The 18,451-nt window shown below is 37.3% G+C and overlaps 1 protein-coding gene across 4 annotated transcripts; it reads left to right on the top strand.

Moving 5' to 3' along the window:
• LOC103974351 (mitogen-activated protein kinase 10) lies at positions 1-7,971 on the top strand. 4 transcript variants are annotated; one of them, XM_009389156.3, is made up of 11 exons: positions 7-603; positions 2,495-2,903; positions 3,479-3,606; positions 3,763-3,822; positions 4,715-4,864; positions 4,974-5,129; positions 5,291-5,502; positions 5,605-5,706; positions 6,692-6,846; positions 6,932-7,548; positions 7,667-7,971. In XM_009389156.3, the coding sequence occupies exons 1-10, from the start codon at positions 580-582 to the stop codon at positions 7,372-7,374; spliced, it is 1,839 nt and encodes a 612-aa protein (XP_009387431.2). In that variant the 5' UTR covers positions 7-579; the 3' UTR covers positions 7,375-7,548; positions 7,667-7,971. The 4 variants fall into 4 exon arrangements, with proteins under 4 accessions (XP_064999736.1, XP_009387431.2, XP_009387432.2 ...); XM_009389157.3 differs by having other exon boundaries at positions 7,661-7,971; XM_018821807.2 differs by lacking the exon at positions 7,667-7,971 and having other exon boundaries at positions 6,936-7,099.
• Positions 7,972-18,451: the final 10,480 nt, after the last annotated feature.

Genomic DNA, 18,451 nt, shown 5'->3' with positions numbered 1-18,451 from the left:
TCTCTCTCTCTCTCTCTCTCTCTCTCTCTCCCTCTCTCTCGCTGGCCCGCTCGCCGCCCTCTTCCTTCTCCTCTTGCTATAAGCGAACCCTTTCGGTGAGCGTTTGGCGTCGGGTTCGATTCGTTCGTGCTCCAAGAGTTGTGAATTAGCACGCGCGGTGATCCGTCTCGGCCTTGGGGCCCCATGAACGGAAGAGTTTGGTCTCGATTTGGAGCGTAGCGGGGCCGGATCGCTGTGTGACGGCGATGCAGGAGTCCGAGAGCAGGACGAAGAGGACGAGGGTGAGGGCGCTGCGGGGATCCTCCCGCTCTCTATCGTCGTGGCTGCCCGCGTCCTCGTCGCTTGCGTTGCGTTGAGAGATCGTCGGTGGGTAGCGCGGGACTTGGGGTTTTGTGTTCCGGAACAGGAGCAGGTGGGGCAAATGCGGATGATTACAACGGATGTTCGTTGTTTTTGATCTCCATCTTGTGCGGAATTCTGCGGTGACAGGGTGAGAGAATAGTAAAGGAAGGAAACGAGAAAAAAATAGAGAAGAAGGATTGTTTCGTTCTGCGAATCGAGCGACGACGACTCGCAAAAATGCAGCAAGATCAGCGAAAGAAGGTCGGTTTGTTCTTGTTCCGTGCTTTGATCGTCATCTCCTTCTCTGCATGGATCTGTTGGTGAAGTCCATTTAATCTATTTTCATTCTACTTTTGCAATTTTCTTCTGCCTTTCCTTATTGGTGAAGTCCATTTAATGGCTCTTTGAATTGGGTCAAGTCGTCAATGTGTGGCGATTTATGATCAATTTGTGAATTCGATACTGGAGATCAGTTTGCTATTATCTTTCTCTCTATGTATATGTATGTGTATGAAGTAGATGTACCTGTGAAGGTTGCATAATTTACCTGCAAAATACTTGTCTCGAAGTCAATTTAACTTTCCTCCAAAACACAGCCAAGCAACTGCAGTGGGTATGCTAGAGATTCCCTTTTTATTGCTTTTGCTTTGATTCTTGGCAATGCTTGCAATTGCTGAATGTACATACATGTTGGCTGGGTTGCCATCTGCAGAATCACGGACTTCCTGAGGATTTTGCACGCTTTCAGTTGGCAAAGGAGGGCATTCGTTTGTATTTGATTATATTCATATAGATGGATCAGATATAGCATGGCCAATTCCTCAGAAGATTCTTCCACAATGAACTCTGATAAGTGAGATTTTGAGTCCGATAAGTGAGATTTCGAGGGAGTGTTTACAGAATCTTCTTCTGTCCGAAGAAATGATTCATCGAAATAATGAGTCACCCGTTCCATTAATATGGACACATCTGAGATCAACAAATGCTCGGGAGTTGGAGTTCCTCTATTCAATCTTTTCCCTTCTTCTTGTTGCTGGATATCTCGTTCGTATACATCTTCTCTTTGTTTCCCAAGCCTCTAGTGAGTTACAGACAGAGTTAGAAAAGATCAAATCTTTGATGATTCCATCATATATGATTGAGTTGCGAAAACTTTTGGATGGGTATCCTACATCTGAACTGAATTCTTTCTGGTTAAAGAATCTCTTTCTAGTTGTTCTGAAACAATTAGGAGATTCTCTGGAAGAAATACGGGGTTTTGCTTTTGGTGGCAACATGCTATTGGTCGCTTGTTCTGAATTGGTAATGATGATCTGAGTTATTGGTGGGATGCTTATGATGTTATGAGATGGTGGCTTGATGCTATTCTGAAATACACACAAGTTACAGAAATCATATCTGAAACTTAAGGAAATGAAATTGCTTAATGCTGTTCAAATAAATCGATTGACCAGTCAATTTGATTTTAATATATGGTCTCATGTGACTTTCCCTGTTCTATTTAAGTCATGCAGGCGGTACTTTAGCTGTATGTTTACAAATACAAAATTTCCTTGCAGCATATAGAGAATAGTACATGTATGTATGACAAGTTTTGTATGTGTTAGCCAACCTTTTTTATACTATTTTGATCTCATTATTCAAGAATCCTTTTCCATTTAGAAACTCACGTTATCAATATTGATTAGAAGTCCATTTGCTGTAATTTGTGATGTGTCCAAGTCGCAATTTCTTGCAAAAAATTAGTTGCATTAGCAGTTGATTCATGCTGGTGGCCTCCATGGTGTCTATGGAATAGTATCCTGAGGACTGTGTTGTTTGTTGTAATCTTTACTGCATTTTTTAAGAATTAGAATTTGCACCATAATTTTATTGACAGTTTATTGTAGTTGACAGAAATGACAGCTTCTCAAATTTGATATTTTCAACCCTGACATACTTCAGGTTATTTTCATCTTTGATAATTGTTGTCTTTTAGAGAGATTGAGGAGTTTATGATTCCATAATAAAATGCCAGTGTTTTTATACAAATTAGTGTTTGTAGTCATTTTTTTTTCATATACAAATTTGTATTTTTGCAAAGCTAAAACAAATAAAAGTATTTTGCTGCTTCTCACCTTGAACTGTTATGGCAATTCATTGTCTTCTGCAGAATTCACCAGAACTGGATTTTTTCAGTGAGTATGGGGATGCCAATAGATACAAAATTCAGGAGGTTATTGGCAAAGGTAGCTATGGAGTGGTCTGCTCAGCAATTGATACACATACTGGACAGAAGGTGGCTATCAAGAGGATACATGATATTTTTGGACACATATCCGATGCAGTTCGAATTCTTCGTGAGATCAAACTTCTCCGTCTTTTAAGACATCCTGATATAGTGGAGATCAAACACATCATTTTACCTATGTCGAGGAGGGATTTCAATGACATATATGTTGTTTTTGAGCTCATGGAGTCAGATCTTCACCAAGTCATCAAGGCAAATGATGATTTAACAAGAGAACACTATCGATTTTTTCTTTATCAGCTGCTCCGTGCACTTAAATATATCCACACAGGTAAACTCTCACATATTTAAACAACCACAAATTGATGTGGATAAATGCAACTTTTAGTTATTTCTTTGTCAGCCACATATTTTTCCTAGATATTATTTTCTACCAAAATTGTCTGAACAATAAAATCTTTCAGCCTTTTTTATTGTTTTTGTTCTACCGATATGTCTGATTTAAGTTGTTGTTTTGGCATGTTTTGCACATTATTTGCCACTCGAACTTCACAATCCAATAGTATCAAGATTTACAAGCTAGAAGAAACAGACTTTGTCATGTCAAATTTTGGATTGTTCTTGTTGTAATCTTCACTTTGTCATGTCAGAATACTTAGTGTAGTTGTGATGTATTATTCTTCTATATGCTCAAAATTTGTGATGGTTGAAAATTTTTGGTACTAAACATACTTCGGTGATATTTCCAATGTTTTCGTTTGACCATTCAACAGTTCTAACTTGTATGGTTTATCTCTTTTAAGTTGTGACTCTAATTATCTTTTCTTTCAGCCATGTTTATTCTTGTGCTGGATGCTGATTAACATCTTAGAGCTAATGTACTGACACTAAATCTTCTGTGTCTAGCCAATGTCTATCATCGCGATTTAAAGCCAAAGAATATACTCGCAAATGCAAACTGCAAACTGAAAATTTGTGATTTTGGACTAGCAAGAGTTGCATTCGGTGATACCCCCACAACAATATTTTGGACGGTTTGTTAAAAGGATGATAATTCTTTTTTTCTTTGTTTTCCATTACAACAACTTGCTATTATGTTATGGGTCGTATATTCTTGATTGCTTGTTTTGCCATTTGAAGGAAGCAATGACATTATATATTCTTAACTCTATATCACTAACATATGACAGGATTATGTTGCAACCAGATGGTATAGGGCTCCTGAGTTATGTGGATCATTCTTTTCCAAGGTATAGGCATTAGTCTTTTGCTATTATGTTTGGTGCTTAAAGTATATTATGCAAACACATCTTACAATCATGCATGTATTTCTTGTGCTAGAACAACTGTTTAAAACCATTGTCAATCCTATATCAGACTATATGATAGGTTTATTTTCATGTTATGAAGATCTGATCCACAACCATATGGTTATGCATGTAGGCTTGAGCTTGTGTTCTTGTTTTGTAAACTTGTTCTTCACTTCTATGCGACTACTAAACTAGGAAAGAAATCCTTCCTGACATGCACCAGAAGATAATACTTAAATTTTTGATGCTACTAGACGAGCTACCATATGATATGTTCTCCGACATTGCAGAAAAATAATGGAAGCACCAATGAACTTCTAAAAGACAGTTTTACTTCGAATTTATCATCATTGCTCTTTTCATGTACATGCTCATTTTTTGTTTTTTGGCCTTTTTCTTGGGTATACGCCTATGCCTTTGTTTCGTACGGAAGTGGATCTGGGTCACCAGCTTGCTGGCATAACAGTGATCATGATTTTTATTTTAATTATTCTCTACCAATTTTTTCATCTGATGATGATTCTTTGGTAATTGATTTGCTTGATACTTTATTTGCTGACCGCTCAGAACATTCTAAACTTGGGATGATTGATGAGTTTGGTTATTTTAGCAGTTGTTTTGGTTTGGTGGGAGTCTCCATAAAACTTTTGAAGAATAAAATAGTTTCATAATTAAAAAAACTGCCTGTTCAGGAACAATTTTGAATTGCCCCGCAAGTTGAAATACAATGGCAGGTACCAGTATTTATTTTTTCCTATGTTGGTTTATATTTTTGGACTGTAAAATTTTCATTGTCAAAGAGATATTGATTGATTGCGTTCTAAAATCGCAGTATACTGCTGCTATCGATATTTGGAGCATTGGCTGCATTTTTGCTGAGGTATTGACAGGCAAGCCTCTTTTCCCTGGAAAAAATGTGGTTCATCAGTTAGATTTGATGACTGATCTTCTGGGAACACCTTCCTTGGATACAATTTCTCGGGTATGTTAGTTGCTTCGGAACTTTATAGTGGAAGGTGCCTTTTCTAGATGCAAAAAAAAAAAAAAATCAATTACATTCACAAATCCTTTTTCTTTCTTTTTTGCTGTAGGTTCGGAATGAGAAGGCAAGGAGATACCTGAGCTGCATGAGGAAAAAACAGTCTGTACCATTTGCACAGAAATTCCCAAATGCAGATCCTTTGGCATTGAAACTTTTGGAGAGGCTTTTGTCATTTGACCCTAGCAAGCGGCCAACTGCTGAAGAAGTACGCATTTCCAAATAGATTCACATTATATTTTTTGTTTGTCACCAAGTTATTTCTTGCAATCTTTTTTATAGAATTTCATGATCTTAATATGATAGTATATAGTATTTATTCATACATGTGTTTTGCATAAGATATCATGTTTCCTTCTGGTTTATCAGGCATTAGCTGATCCATATTTCAAAGGTCTTGCGAAAATAGAGAGAGAACCATCTTGCCAATCAATCACGAAAATGGAATTTGAGTTTGAGTGTCGAAGATTGACCAAAGAAGACGTACAAGAGCTAATCTTCCTTGAGATATTAGAATATCATCCTCAGCTGCTTAAAGACAAAGTTAATGGAACTGAAAAGACAAATTTTCTATATCCTAGGTTCTGAATTTCAGATATTTATTCCCTTCATTTCCTAATCATACACAACACATCACTGACATTCTCGTTCTTGGTATCATTTTCTGCTTTCTTTTTATGCAGTGCTGTGGATCAGTTTAGAAAGCAATTTGCATACCTCGAGGAGAATGGTGGTAAAAGTGGATTTGGCATTCCGTTAGATAGGAAGCATGTTTCTCTCCCTAGGTAATTTCACATTCAGATCCTGAACTTGATTCCTTCTATTTTTCATGCATTTAGCTTATGTTAAAAAACTTTTCATGATTGAGGAGGATTAATTCTTTTTAAGGTATAATTTAATGAGCTAGGCAAGGTAAGCAATACCGAATAATACCGCCCGGTACGGGCGGTACATACCGGTCCGACGGTATACCGGTACGCGGACCGCCTGTTCCCGGACGGAACGAATAATAATAATAAAATAATATTTATTTATATATTTATTTATATATATATTTTTTTAGAAAAAGGCTCGGCGACGTCGCCTTTTTCGACGATGCCACCGAGGCTCGGCGACGTCGCCGAGGCGCTTATATATATATATATATATATATATATATACCACTCGATATACTGTACCATACCGTACCGAGCGAACATCGAAATGGTGGTACGGTACGATATTTCGAACTTTGGAGCTAGGGCCTAAGCTATTCTTGGTTGCAGAACAGAACTGCTCTGGTGCATTTAGATTCTCCTTAAGCGCCATGTTGGTTAACTTTCCAAAAAAATTCTTAACAGCTATTGTTTTCATGTATACTATCAAAAACAAGAGAGGAAGGCTGCATCTCTAGTATTTTCTTCAACATAAACTATCATTAATTTCCATTTGAGCAGGAGAAATGCATCATAGGTGGAAAACGTGACCAAATAGGCCTTAAACAGTATTGTGGTGTCATCTTAGCAAAGCTTCATCCTCTTTTAGCATACAGATGAATTTAGTATTAGAAGAAATCTGAAGCATGAAACAGGAATCTACCATGCAACAGGTTCCTTTTTGTTTTTCTTATATTTTGACTTTTTCTCTGCCCTTTTCAAAATTTGTAGGAGCGACTGGTTAGCTTTTATTGGATGGCTTTGATGAACATGCTTTGCAACTGATTCAAATATGTTTATTGTTTTCTACTGCAGTTTTGGATCTTTATGCATAGATTCATTTCCCCCCTTTCAGGTCTACAGTGGTCCACTCTACTACCATCCCTCCATTGGAACAACCAAATATGGGCTCTTCAAGGGATGGGCCAGCACACAAGAACTCTCGAGATATTGGAAGGTCATCTGGAAGAATAGCAAGGGCTTCACAGGCACCTCAAAGGATCCCAACTGGTAATTGCTTAAATGCAAGATTGGCCACAAGTAATTGTGATGCTGTTGCACACCGATAATATAGTATTTTGCTTTATATTTCCAGCTAGGCCAGGAAAAGTTGTTGGTCCAATAATGCCAAAGGAAAGTGGGAGTATGAAGGATGCCTATGACCCTAGGCGTTTCGCTAGGAACCCTGTTCTTCCAGTGGAACCAGCCATTCCTTCATTTTGTTTTCATAGTACCACTGGCAGGTCAGAGAACTCAAACAGAGACCCAATAGATGCTGAACGTGAACGGGGACCCATACAGCATAGACCGTCCCAACCAGGCATGACTAGTAAGTTGACTCCAGATATAGCTCTTGACACAAGAGCTGCCCCCTTTTATCTTGCAGGACCCAAGGCTGATTCAGCTGAGAGAAATACCATGGAGGCAAACATGTTACAGGCAAAATCCCCATTTAATGGGATTGTCACAGCAGCTGGTGGTGGTGGTGGTCATAGAAAAGTTGGTACTCTTCAGTTTGGCATGGCTAGGATGTATTAAGCACTGCGAGCTGATCAATAAGCCATCTTGATGAGCAATACTCGCATTCAAACATTCAATTCAAGGCTTTCCAATAGGAAGACTGGAGAGCATACAAGGAAAAGAAGAAAATTACAGAGAGGGAAAGAATGTGATATAAGCGACAGCTTCCTACTTGCAATGCGCATTGCTACAGTAAGTGGGAACAGTTTAAAAGTTCATCTTTGCTTACTGCTGCAAATTTGGTTTCTAGTAGATTAATCGCGACCAGGTTTCTTATGGCACACTTGTACTTAATTCTTTGGAGGTGCAGGAAATGTCTATGGATGGAACTGTACATGATGGAGGGGCCCAGTAATGTAAAGTGGCTTACATTGGCAGGACTAAGGCAAGTTCTTTGAGTTCACCTCTGTATGAATAGCTGGAATAAGCAATCCACCAGGAACTTCATATCGGATGGCTTTTTTGTGCTTGTCTTTATGTTCGTTATTTTTCTCTGTGGACGGTTTGCACATATGTTGTTTATGTTTTGACGTGTGTTTCTTTTAGGGAACATAGCTCATGAGAAGTTTCCTGAATACCATTTTCGTGCATTTTGTGGAAAAAAACTCTTTTAGATATCTAGCAATGAGGCTAACACTGCGATGTTTCTGATGCTGACAAATAATTTGAGATTGGTTTGTGAAGGAAATCTAGCAAATTTCAAATTAAATATGAAAATAGAGCTGGATGGAAAGAATTGTTCGATGCAATTAATCTTCTTGATATTCTATGATTTGATTGGTTATCGATATGACCTTGTCAGTAAGAATAAAAAATGAAAAAAAAGGGGTGAGATTTTGCTTGGTTATTGATGCAATTAATCTTTTGGATTTAGTTTCAGGGTATAATTATGGCATGGTTGAATTTTAACCTTTCCTATCGATGAAAGTTTCATCTCAATCCATAAATTAGTTGAGGATTTCTATTATTGCATGGACTGTGATTTGGTGAGGAAAAGAAGGGGATAAGGACATAGATAATCTGTTTTGCTTGATGACATGTAAATATTTTACTATTTTTGTAAGAAAACCTTCTAGTTGGTCTCTTTTGTTTTCATTAAAAAGAATAACTTTTAATTTGGGATAATTATAAATGAGGATTATATTTCAAGACTAAAGTCAAAAACTTATATTTGTATCAGAAGACCCTTTTTAGAATTTTAAATTACACTCTTAGTTCCATTGATTTTTATTTTTTTTAAAATCAACATGCATTCTCAAATAGGGAAATCGCCATCCCTATTTGCAGCCATGACTAATAAAGCATAAATTTTTTACGTTTGCCGGTCCTATCCAACATATAGTAATTAGTTTAAATGACAAATATGTTTGAGCATCTATCATCCCATAGACGTTCAATCTCGTATTTTGATAATGAAACCAATTGATAGTATTTATAATTTGATCCGCGTTTTGAGTGATGCATAATGCTTCGATCAGGAAACAATTAAAGCAGGAAGAATCAAGTTGGGTTGGAAGAAAACATGTCAGAAGATTGGATGTTGGGTTGGAGGATCAATCGACATATCGATAAAAGGCTTCGGGCCATGGATTCGGGCATCGGGCCAAGAAGAGCGGATATTGCGCCTAAGGATATCAGAATTGCGGAGTCAACTGGTCGATTGGGCAATAGGCCGCAAGAGAGGACGATGCGTCGAAGAATCGGACGAAGCGTCGAAGAACCAATAACATGTCGGACAACATAATTAATGCTTAGTATTAATTGTCTAGATCGAAGTGTGTTTTACATGTGCAGGATTAAGTACGATAGCAAGACATGAAACAAAATGAAATCTCGAAGTCAAGGACGTGATTTCGTTGGGAGTTCGAGAGTTCGTCGGAAGTATGGACGTTCGTCGGAAGTTCTGTCGGAACCAACCGATAAGTCTCGGAGCTTACCATAGAAGCTCGTCAGAACTCGCTAAGAAGATCGTCGTAAAATCCGAGAGCTTGCCGGGAGTCCGTTGGAACATTGTCGAGAGATTGTCGGAAGTTTGCCGGAAGAAACTATACTTACAGACTTGTTTAGCTTAGAATATGTCTTAGGAATTGTAGTTAGCACATAATTAGGTTTGAATTTGGGCTAACCCAATTGGGGGCCAGTTGGGCCCATGTAAAAACTATGTTGGGCCCAATGAAAAGACCCAAATAGTGCCCCAAGAGGTGACACCGTCGTGATATAGTCTCTAAGACTATGTCAGGCGGTGGTACTGCCCAAACACAACCTTCGAGAGGTTGCAAGCAGTGGTACCGCGAGTCTGGCGGTGGTACCACCCAGTGTCAGGCGATGGTACTGCCAGACTGGGCGGTGGTATCGTCCAGTGCAGTGTTAGTGTCAGACTGGCACTGGCGGTGGTATCGCTTAGACCTAGGAAACCCGGGATGAGATATTTTTAGGCTCCAAGTTTGAATCAACTTGAGGCCTATAAATATCTCTCTCATCCCTGGTTAAAAATACATAAGACTTGAGAGTAAAAATAGAAAGAAACGCTACTGCAATCTTGTGCGAACTCTTCTCAAAAGTTCTAAGTGTTAGAATAGTTTGAGAGAGGAGTAAGTGGGGGTGTAAGGGTTATCTCCTAAACCCGGTAAAAGGAGAATCGAGTTGTAAAAGGTGGTTGGTCTTTGCCTATTGAAGGAAGATCGATAGTGGATGCCGGTGGCCTCGACGGAAGAGGAATCAGCGAAGTGGATGTAGGTCACGACAACTGAATCACTGTAAAAATCTGGTTTGCTTTACTTTGAGCAATTTACTTTAAACTGTAAACTGCCTTCTCATTACTTGCTACGCTCCTCTTATTGCTTTCAAAGTTAAGCATTTCCGAAATTGGTTTTATCATAAGAAACGAAGAAATTTATGTAACCGACGTGATTTGACCGTTGCACTAATTCACCCCCCCTCTTAGTGCCGACCCCTTTCCTAATAATTGGTATCAGAGCCTCGTGATTTCTCATTTGGTTTAACACCCAACGAGAAATGACTCTTTTCGGCTTTCAAGAGGGTCACTCTCTCATTCGTCCTCCCTTTTTCAATGGGCCAGACTATACTTATTAGAAAACTCGAATGAGAGTTTTCTTACTTTCATTGAATCTCGATTTATGGCATATAGTCAAATTTGGTTTTCAAATGTCTTCTCTTCCAATGAACCATTGGAATGATTTGGAGAAGAAAATTTTTTCTCTAAATGCTAGAGCTATGAACGCTCTATTTTGTGCTTTGGATAAAACTGAGTTTAATCGAATTTCTATGTGCGAAACGACTTTTGACATATGACACACTCTCAAAATCACACACGAAGGCACTAATAGAGTAAAAGATTCGAAGATTAATTTTTTAATACATGATTTCAAGCTGTTTCAAATGAAACCAAGTGAGACTATTGGAGACATGAACATCCGTTTTACGGATGTCGTCAATAGTTTAAAAGTTCTTGGTAAAAGCTTTTCAAATTTTGAACTCGTTAACAAGATTTTACGATCGCTTTCTAAGAATTGGGATTCGAAAATAACGGCTATACAAGAATAAAAAATTTTGAATACCTTTTTGATCAAAGAACTTATCGGGTCTCTAATGACCTATGAAATGACGTGCAATGCACGTAAAGAACTTTGAGAACCACTTTCCAAAGAACAGGAAGTGATGGTGAACATGAACTCCTCACTATGAAATTTAAAAGGTTCATGAAACAAGAGTTAAAGAACAAAAATAAACTTAAAAAGAACACAACTACTTGCTATGAACGCAAGAAGAAGGAAGCTCTCTGGGACGAATTAAGTTCATCCGAAGACGAGGAGAAAATTAACAAAGGCGAGGTGACAAACTACGTCTTAACGACTTTCGACGATGAGGTAATCAAAATGTCTTTAATTTATTTCGAAATTACATGATGCTTTTCATGAGTTATTTTTAATTTAGTTTAAAATAATTATTTTTCTTAAAAATTACATGTTTAATAATGTAATAAAAATATAAAAAATTAGGAATCATACTTCTCATGCTAGTAATTTTGAAAATGATAATGACAAATGCATGTTTCATGATAAATAAATAAAATGATTTTGAATGCCTTGTGAAATCATGTTTGATTTGATGTAATAATATAAGTATCATGCTTGATGAATTTATATTTAATTAAGCATGATGTGATGATTTGAAGAAATAGTGTAAGTGTTGACGATTATATATTTAATTATGTATAATGATGTAATGAAAATATTAAATGTTGTAATACCATGATTGACGATTTTATGCATGAGATTTTAAAGTTATACATGATGATTTTCGTGAATTATTGATCTTGATGATTTTTATGATGATAAATCTTGCACTTTCATTTTAAACGATGATATATATATTTTGATTTGGCATAAAAAAGATAAAGACATACTTGTATGAAACAAACTAAAAAGAGGAAACCTTTCTCCTTGAAAATTTTTTCTATTTTATTGATTTTTTTTTAAAAGAGATTAATGAATCTATTTGTATCACTTTTATGAATATCTTAAAAATGATTTTGATTTGACGATTTGAATTTGATTGAGTTTTATTCAAATCATAATCTTGAATTCTTCAAATTACTTAAGATTTTTTTCTTAATCAAGATCTCTTCTTTTTACCCCTACAATTTTTCTTGATATTTTATTTAAGAGGAGATCGATTATATGAATCATGTTTTTTGATATTTACATGATCTTATCTTTCATGATATGATTTATTTTTGTATAACTCCTTGTATTCATCACCCAATTAATTTTTCTTGATGAGATGAAATGAATGTGATGAAATGAAATTATGCATGAAATACTCATAATATTATTTTGATACTATAAAATGATATAAAATTTGCTAGCTTATGAGTATGATATGATTATAATGATGATTGATTTATTTTTTATATCATGCATGAAAAATGAAATGTAAGGTTTTGAAATCATGCATGTTTTAATTTTAAACTATTATGATGCACAAACATATTGAAAAAAAAAGGGGATTGATACTTCAACTTTGTCATGATTTAAAAATTATTGTAAAGGAAAAAGAATTACAATATTGTATTCTTCTCTTCTTTTTTACAATGATAAAGAGAGAGAAAAATTGCTAGCTCAAGATACAAAATTTGGAAACTTGCACATTGCAAAAGAAGTAAACTTGCTAGCTTGCTCATATCAAAAGAGAAGCAAGAAGTGCTATTTTACAAATCTCAAGATGTACAAATGCAAGCTTGCAAACATTGTAAGTTTGTACATCTTTAAAATTTATGATAATTTGGTGATTATGTATGTTCTAAAATATTGTAAGATTCACTAGCTTGCATGATATAGAACTTGTTATCTTGGAACATCACCAAGAAGTACTATCTTGCCTATCTCAAGAAGCAAAAAATGTTAACTTGCACATCTAGCAAGATTTATAAACTTGTATATTTCAATAAGCAAGAGTTGCTTTCTTGAACATCTCAAAATTGCTAGCTTGCATGTTTTAAAATGTTGTAAAATTATTGTTAGCTTGCATGATGATAAAATTGGAGATTTATGATGCAATATTTTGAACTTATATCACAAACACTTGATAGTTGGTACTTCTCATTTTTGTTGATGATAAAAGGGGAGAAGTATGATCATGTTATGCATGATGACGTATTGTAAATATTCATGATAAAATTTGCAATGACTTGAATTCAGCTTGAATTCAAGGTTCTATCAATATGACATATTGATAGGGGAGTTAACGTTAACTCTGTCATCAATTGATTGTCATCATAAAAAAGGGGGAGATTGTCGAATCTCATATTTTGATGATAAAACCAATTGATAGTATTTATGATTTGATCTGTGTTTTGAGTGACGCAGGATGCTTCAATCAGTATGAGACAATTAAAGCAAGAAAAATCATGTTGGGCCGGAGGAAAATATATCCGAAGATTGGACGTCGGGCCGGAGGATCGGTCGACATATCGATAGAAGGCTTCGGGCCATGGATTCGGGCATCGAGCCAAGAAGAGCGGATATTACGCCTATGATATCGGAGTTGCAGAGTCAACCGACCGATTGGGCAATAGGCCGTAAGAGAGGACGATGAGCTGAAGAATTGGACGAAGCGTCGAGGGACCAATGACATGCCGGACAACATGATTAATGCTTAGTATTAATTATCTAGATCAAGTGTGTTTTGCATGTGCAGGATTAACTACGATAGCAAGGTATGAAGCAAAATGAAGTCCCAGAGTCGAGGACACGATTTCATTGGGAGTTCGAGAGTTCGTCGGAATTTCTGTCGGAACCAGCCGAGAAGTCTCGGAGCTTGCCAGAGAAGCTCGTCGGAACTCGCCAAGAAGATCATCTTGAAGTCCAAGAGCTTGTCGGGAGTTCGCTGGAACATTGCCGAGAGATCGTCGGAAGTTCGTCGGATGATCGCTAGAAGCTCGCCAGAAGAAACTAGACTTATAGACTTGTTTAGCTTAGAATATGTCTTAGGAATCGTAGTTAGCACATAATTGGGTTTGGATTTGGGCCAACCCAAGTAGGGGCTGTTGAATCTCGTATTTTGATGATGAAACTACTTGATATATGTATATGATTTAATCTGCGTTTTGAGTGACGCAGGGTGCTTCGATCAGGATGAGACAATTAAAGCAGGAACATCATGTTGTGCCGGAAGAACATGTCAGAAGATTGGACGTCGGGCCGGTGGATCAGTCGACGTATCGACAGAAGGCTTCGGGTCGTAGACTCGGGCATCGGGCCAAGAAGAGCGGGTATTGTGCCAAGGATATCGGAGTTGCGGAGTCAACTGGCCGATTGGGCAATAGGCCGCAGGAGAGGACGATGCGCCAAAGAATCGGACGAAGCGTCGAGGGACCAATGACATGCCGAACAACTTGGTTAAATTGCTTAGGATTAATTGTCTCGATCAAAGTTTTGTTTTAAGTGTGCAGGATTAACTACGATGAAAGTTAGACAAGCAGCAGGAGTTACGCCGGAGTCAAGTTCATGATCACGTTGGGAGTTCGAGAGTTCGACGGAAGTTCGGACAGTCGTCGGAGGTTCTGCGAGAACAGATCCGAGAAGTCCAGAAGCTTGCCAAGCGAAGCTCATCGGAACTCGCCAAGTGGATCGTCGCAAAGTCCAGGAGTTTACCGAAAGTCCGTAGAAGAATCACCGAGGGTTCATCGGATGATCGACGGAAGTTCGCCGGAAACTCGCCGGAAGAAGCGATTGACGCATCGGAGCAAAGCTGCAGAAATTGTCTTAGATTTAATCGTAGTTAGCACATTGATTAAGTTGGAAAATGGGAGGTGATCCCATTAGCTTAATCTTGGGGCAATTGGGCCCTTGAAAATATTGAAATTGGGCCGAATGGAGCTAACCATTCGGACCCTGATTGCACCAGGAGGTGCAACCACCTAGGCCAGGAGGTGGCACCGCCTGGGCTAAGCCTCCCAGCGAGACTGGGCGGTGCAACCTCCCCAGCCAGGAGGTGGCACCGCCTGAGCTCAGTCTTCGAGCTAGACTGGGCGGTGCAACCTCCCTGACAGAGAGGTGGCACCGCCTGAGCTCAGTCTTCGAGCTAGACTGGGCGGTGCAACCTCCCTGACAGAGAGGTGGCACCGCCTGAGCTCAGTCTTCGAGCTAGACTGGGCGGTGCAACCTCCCTGACAGAGAGGTGGCACCGCCTGAGCTCAGTCTTCGAGCAAGACTAGGCGGTGCAACCTCCCTGACAGAGAGGTGGCACCGCCTGAGCTCGGTCTTCGAGCTCTGCCAGGCGGTGCAACCTCTCCAGTCAGGAGGTGCAACCGCCTGATCCCAGAATTCCGGGATTTGATCATTTTGAGCTCCAAATTTGAACTGGGTTGGGGCCTATAAATACCCCACCCATTCAGCACAGAAAGAGCAAGAGACCTACACCGAAATCTTGATCTTCTCTTTGATTCTTGAGCTCAAAATTGTTGAAAAGCCTTTAAGTTCTCCTCCTTCTGTTCTTCAAAGTCTTGAGTTGTAAAGAGAGGAGAGAAAGGTTCTGTAAGGGTTGTCTCCTGAGCCCATCAAAAGGAGTGAAACTGTAAAAGGGCAGTTGGCCTTCGCCCATTGAAAGAAGGCAGCTAGTTGACGTCGGTGACCTCGTCGGAGGAGGAAGCCAAAAGTGGAGTAGGTCAAGACTGACCGAACCACTCTAAATCTCTGGTTTACTTTTATTTCGAGTACCTTATCATTACTGCAAACCTCCTACATAACTACTGCTCTCTGCGCCTTTACGAACAAGTTCTAAGTGCTGATCTTTTCGAATCTGCATTCAGACGTAAATATGTGTTTTTCGTACGATCAGCTTACGTTTGTGTTTTGATTCTGCAAAACTGTCTTCTGCGCTTTTATGAACCAGCTTCTAAGTTTAGATCCCTTTGAAACTGTTTTAGATGCAAACTACGTTTAGACGTAAAACTGCATTTAAACGTAAACTGCGCAAACTGTGTTTAAACATAAAACTGTGTTTTAGACGTAAACTTCTTTTAAATGTAAAACTACATTTAGACGTAAAACTACGTTTAGACGCAAACTGCGTTTAGACGTAAACTGAGTTTAGACGCAAAACTATGTTTAGACGCAAACTGCTCAAACTGTGTTTAGACATAAATCTATGTTTTAGACGTAAACTACTTTTAGACGCAAACTGCGTTTAGACGTAAAATTGCGTTTAGACGTAAACTGAGTTTAGACGCAAAACTGCGTTTAGACGTAAAACTGTGTTTAGACGCAAAACTGCGTTTAGACGCAAGCTGTATTTAGACGCAAACTCAGTTTAGACGTAAACTGTGCTTAGACGTAAACTGCGCTTAATCTTAAGTAATCTTAGAATCGGCTTTTACATCGAAATCGTTTTTATCGGACGAACGCAGCTTTCGTTTTTAAATCGCTGAAAGATTTCCGCTGCACTAATTCACCCCCCCGCCTCTTAGTGCTCTTGATCCTAACAGGGGCCATTTGGGCTCATGTAAGAACTATGTTGGGCCCAATGAAAAGGCCCAAACAGTGCCCCAGGAGGTGACACCGTTGTGGCACAGTCTCCGAGAGGCTGCAGGAGGTAGCCTAGTGTCAGATGGTGGTACCGCCCAGTGCAGTGTCAGTGTCAGATTGACATTGGTGATGGTACCGCCCGAACTTAGGAAACCCGGGATGAAATATTTTTAGGCTCCAAGTTTGAATCAACTTGAGGCCTATAAATGCCCCTCTCATCCCCGGTTAAAAATACACAAGACTTGAGAGTAAAAATAGAAAAAAATGTTGCTTCAATCTTGTGTGAACTACTCTCAAAAGTTGTAAATGTTAGAATAATTTGAGAGAGGAGTAAGTGGGGGTGGAAAGGTTATCTCCGAAACCCGGTAAAAGGAGAATCGAGTTGTAAAAGATGGTTGGTCTTCGCCTATTGAAGGAAGACCGATAGTGGATGCCGGTGGTCTTGACGGAAGAGGAATCGACAGAGTGAATGTAAGTCACGACGATCGAACTACTATAAAAATTTGGTTTGCTTTACTTTGAACAATTTACTTTAAACTATAAATTGCCTTCTTTATGCTCCTCTTATTGCTTTCAAAGTTAAACATTTCCTAAATCGATTTTATAGTATGAAACGAAAAAATTTTCGTAACCGACATGATTTGAGTGCTGCACTAATTCACCCCCCCCCCCCCAAATTTGTGCTGACCCCTTTCCTAACAATGGAAATCCTATATTTAAAAGATTTATTACACATAAGTACACTGTGTGTTGTATTCCGGTGAGGGTTAACTAGAAAATGTGGTGGGTTGAAAATAATAGGAAGCTTATATTTTTGTACATATGAAAAAGAAAAATTAAGGTCAAATTTTCTTTAAAAAATCCTGATTTTATCTTTTTCCCTTTGAGTCGATAGTTTTCAAAATGACAAAGGTATCCTCAATCAATTTTTTTTTGTCTCTTTTCCTCCTTTCTTTTTCCTTTTCTCAAACATATTATATCGAACCAATCTGATGTATTAAACCAATCTAAAATTTAAATTGGTCCAAGATAAATAATAAATTAAATAATAGTAATATATATTAATAAAATAAAAATTAAAAAATAATTTTAAACTTATAAATGTAAATATTATAAAATTAAAAAAAAATATAACAAAAACAATGAGACAATTATAATTTTATAATTTCAACTTAAGTTGAACAAAAATAAAAAAAGTTAAAAATTTTAAAAATATTACGAGTCGAATTAGCTGGAAAGACATCTCTTAATTGCTAAAAAATTAAATATATATATTTTTTATATATGTAACCTCATTCAAAAACAATATAACTCAAGTATTCTATAATAATAATAAAATGATTTTTTATTCTAAAGTTATAGTAAATTAAACATAAATTGAGTAAAAATTAAAAAAATCATAATTCACACCTTTAAATGGTTGAAATAATTTAAAATATCTATTTTAATAGCTTAAATATAGAAAAATAGTCATTTAGGCATCTATATTTTATTTGACAGGTTATCTAAAAAAGTTAACAATTTTTAGAAAAGATGAGATGTTTTTTAATTCGATTATATTATTTTTGTATATGACCTAAGAACAATATAACTATATTCAAAAACAGTGTGACCCAATTTCTTTTATCCTTAAAATCTCATAAAACCTTTCTATAATAATAATCAAGTCGTTTTTTCTCAAAGTTATAATAAATTCATTAAATTGAGTGAAATAAAAATATTATAACTTCATGTAATGACTTAAAAAAAAAACATATTTGTAAGTTATTTGAAATGTTTCTTGAAAATTTAAAATTCAAAAAGAAAATAAAAATAGGAACCAGAAAAGATAACATTAGGAGCTTTTTTAAGGAATTTGTTCAAAAAGCATTCCATGTTATAATATTATTTTGCTAAAAAGATTACAACGATAAGATTGTTCATTTGCCACATACGAATTCGAGTCATAAAAATAATTTTTTTTAATATTTAAAACAAAAATGGGAGATCCGAGCTTCGCTTTTTTAAGAAAAACTAATTACTAGCAGATAAGCCCCATTCCATACGTT

The sequence above is a fragment of the Musa acuminata genome, chromosome BXJ3-3, assembly GCF_036884655.1.
Source record: "Musa acuminata AAA Group cultivar baxijiao chromosome BXJ3-3, Cavendish_Baxijiao_AAA, whole genome shotgun sequence".
Classification (NCBI taxonomy): Eukaryota; Viridiplantae; Streptophyta; class Magnoliopsida; order Zingiberales; family Musaceae; genus Musa; species Musa acuminata.
Note: the sequence above shows the minus strand (reverse complement) of the source record. Positions and strands in the feature narration are given on the sequence as shown.

Excerpts from the sequence above, each read along its gene's own strand:
- LOC103974351 (XM_009389156.3), top strand. The coding sequence starts at position 580 with ATGCAGCAAGATCAGCGAAAGAAG. Across the intron at positions 3,823-4,714 it reads GTGGATCATTCTTTTCCAAG|TATACTGCTGCTATCGATAT; the intron begins GTATAGGCATTA and ends CTAAAATCGCAG. Across the intron at positions 5,503-5,604 it reads ACAAATTTTCTATATCCTAG|TGCTGTGGATCAGTTTAGAA; the intron begins GTTCTGAATTTC and ends CTTTTTATGCAG.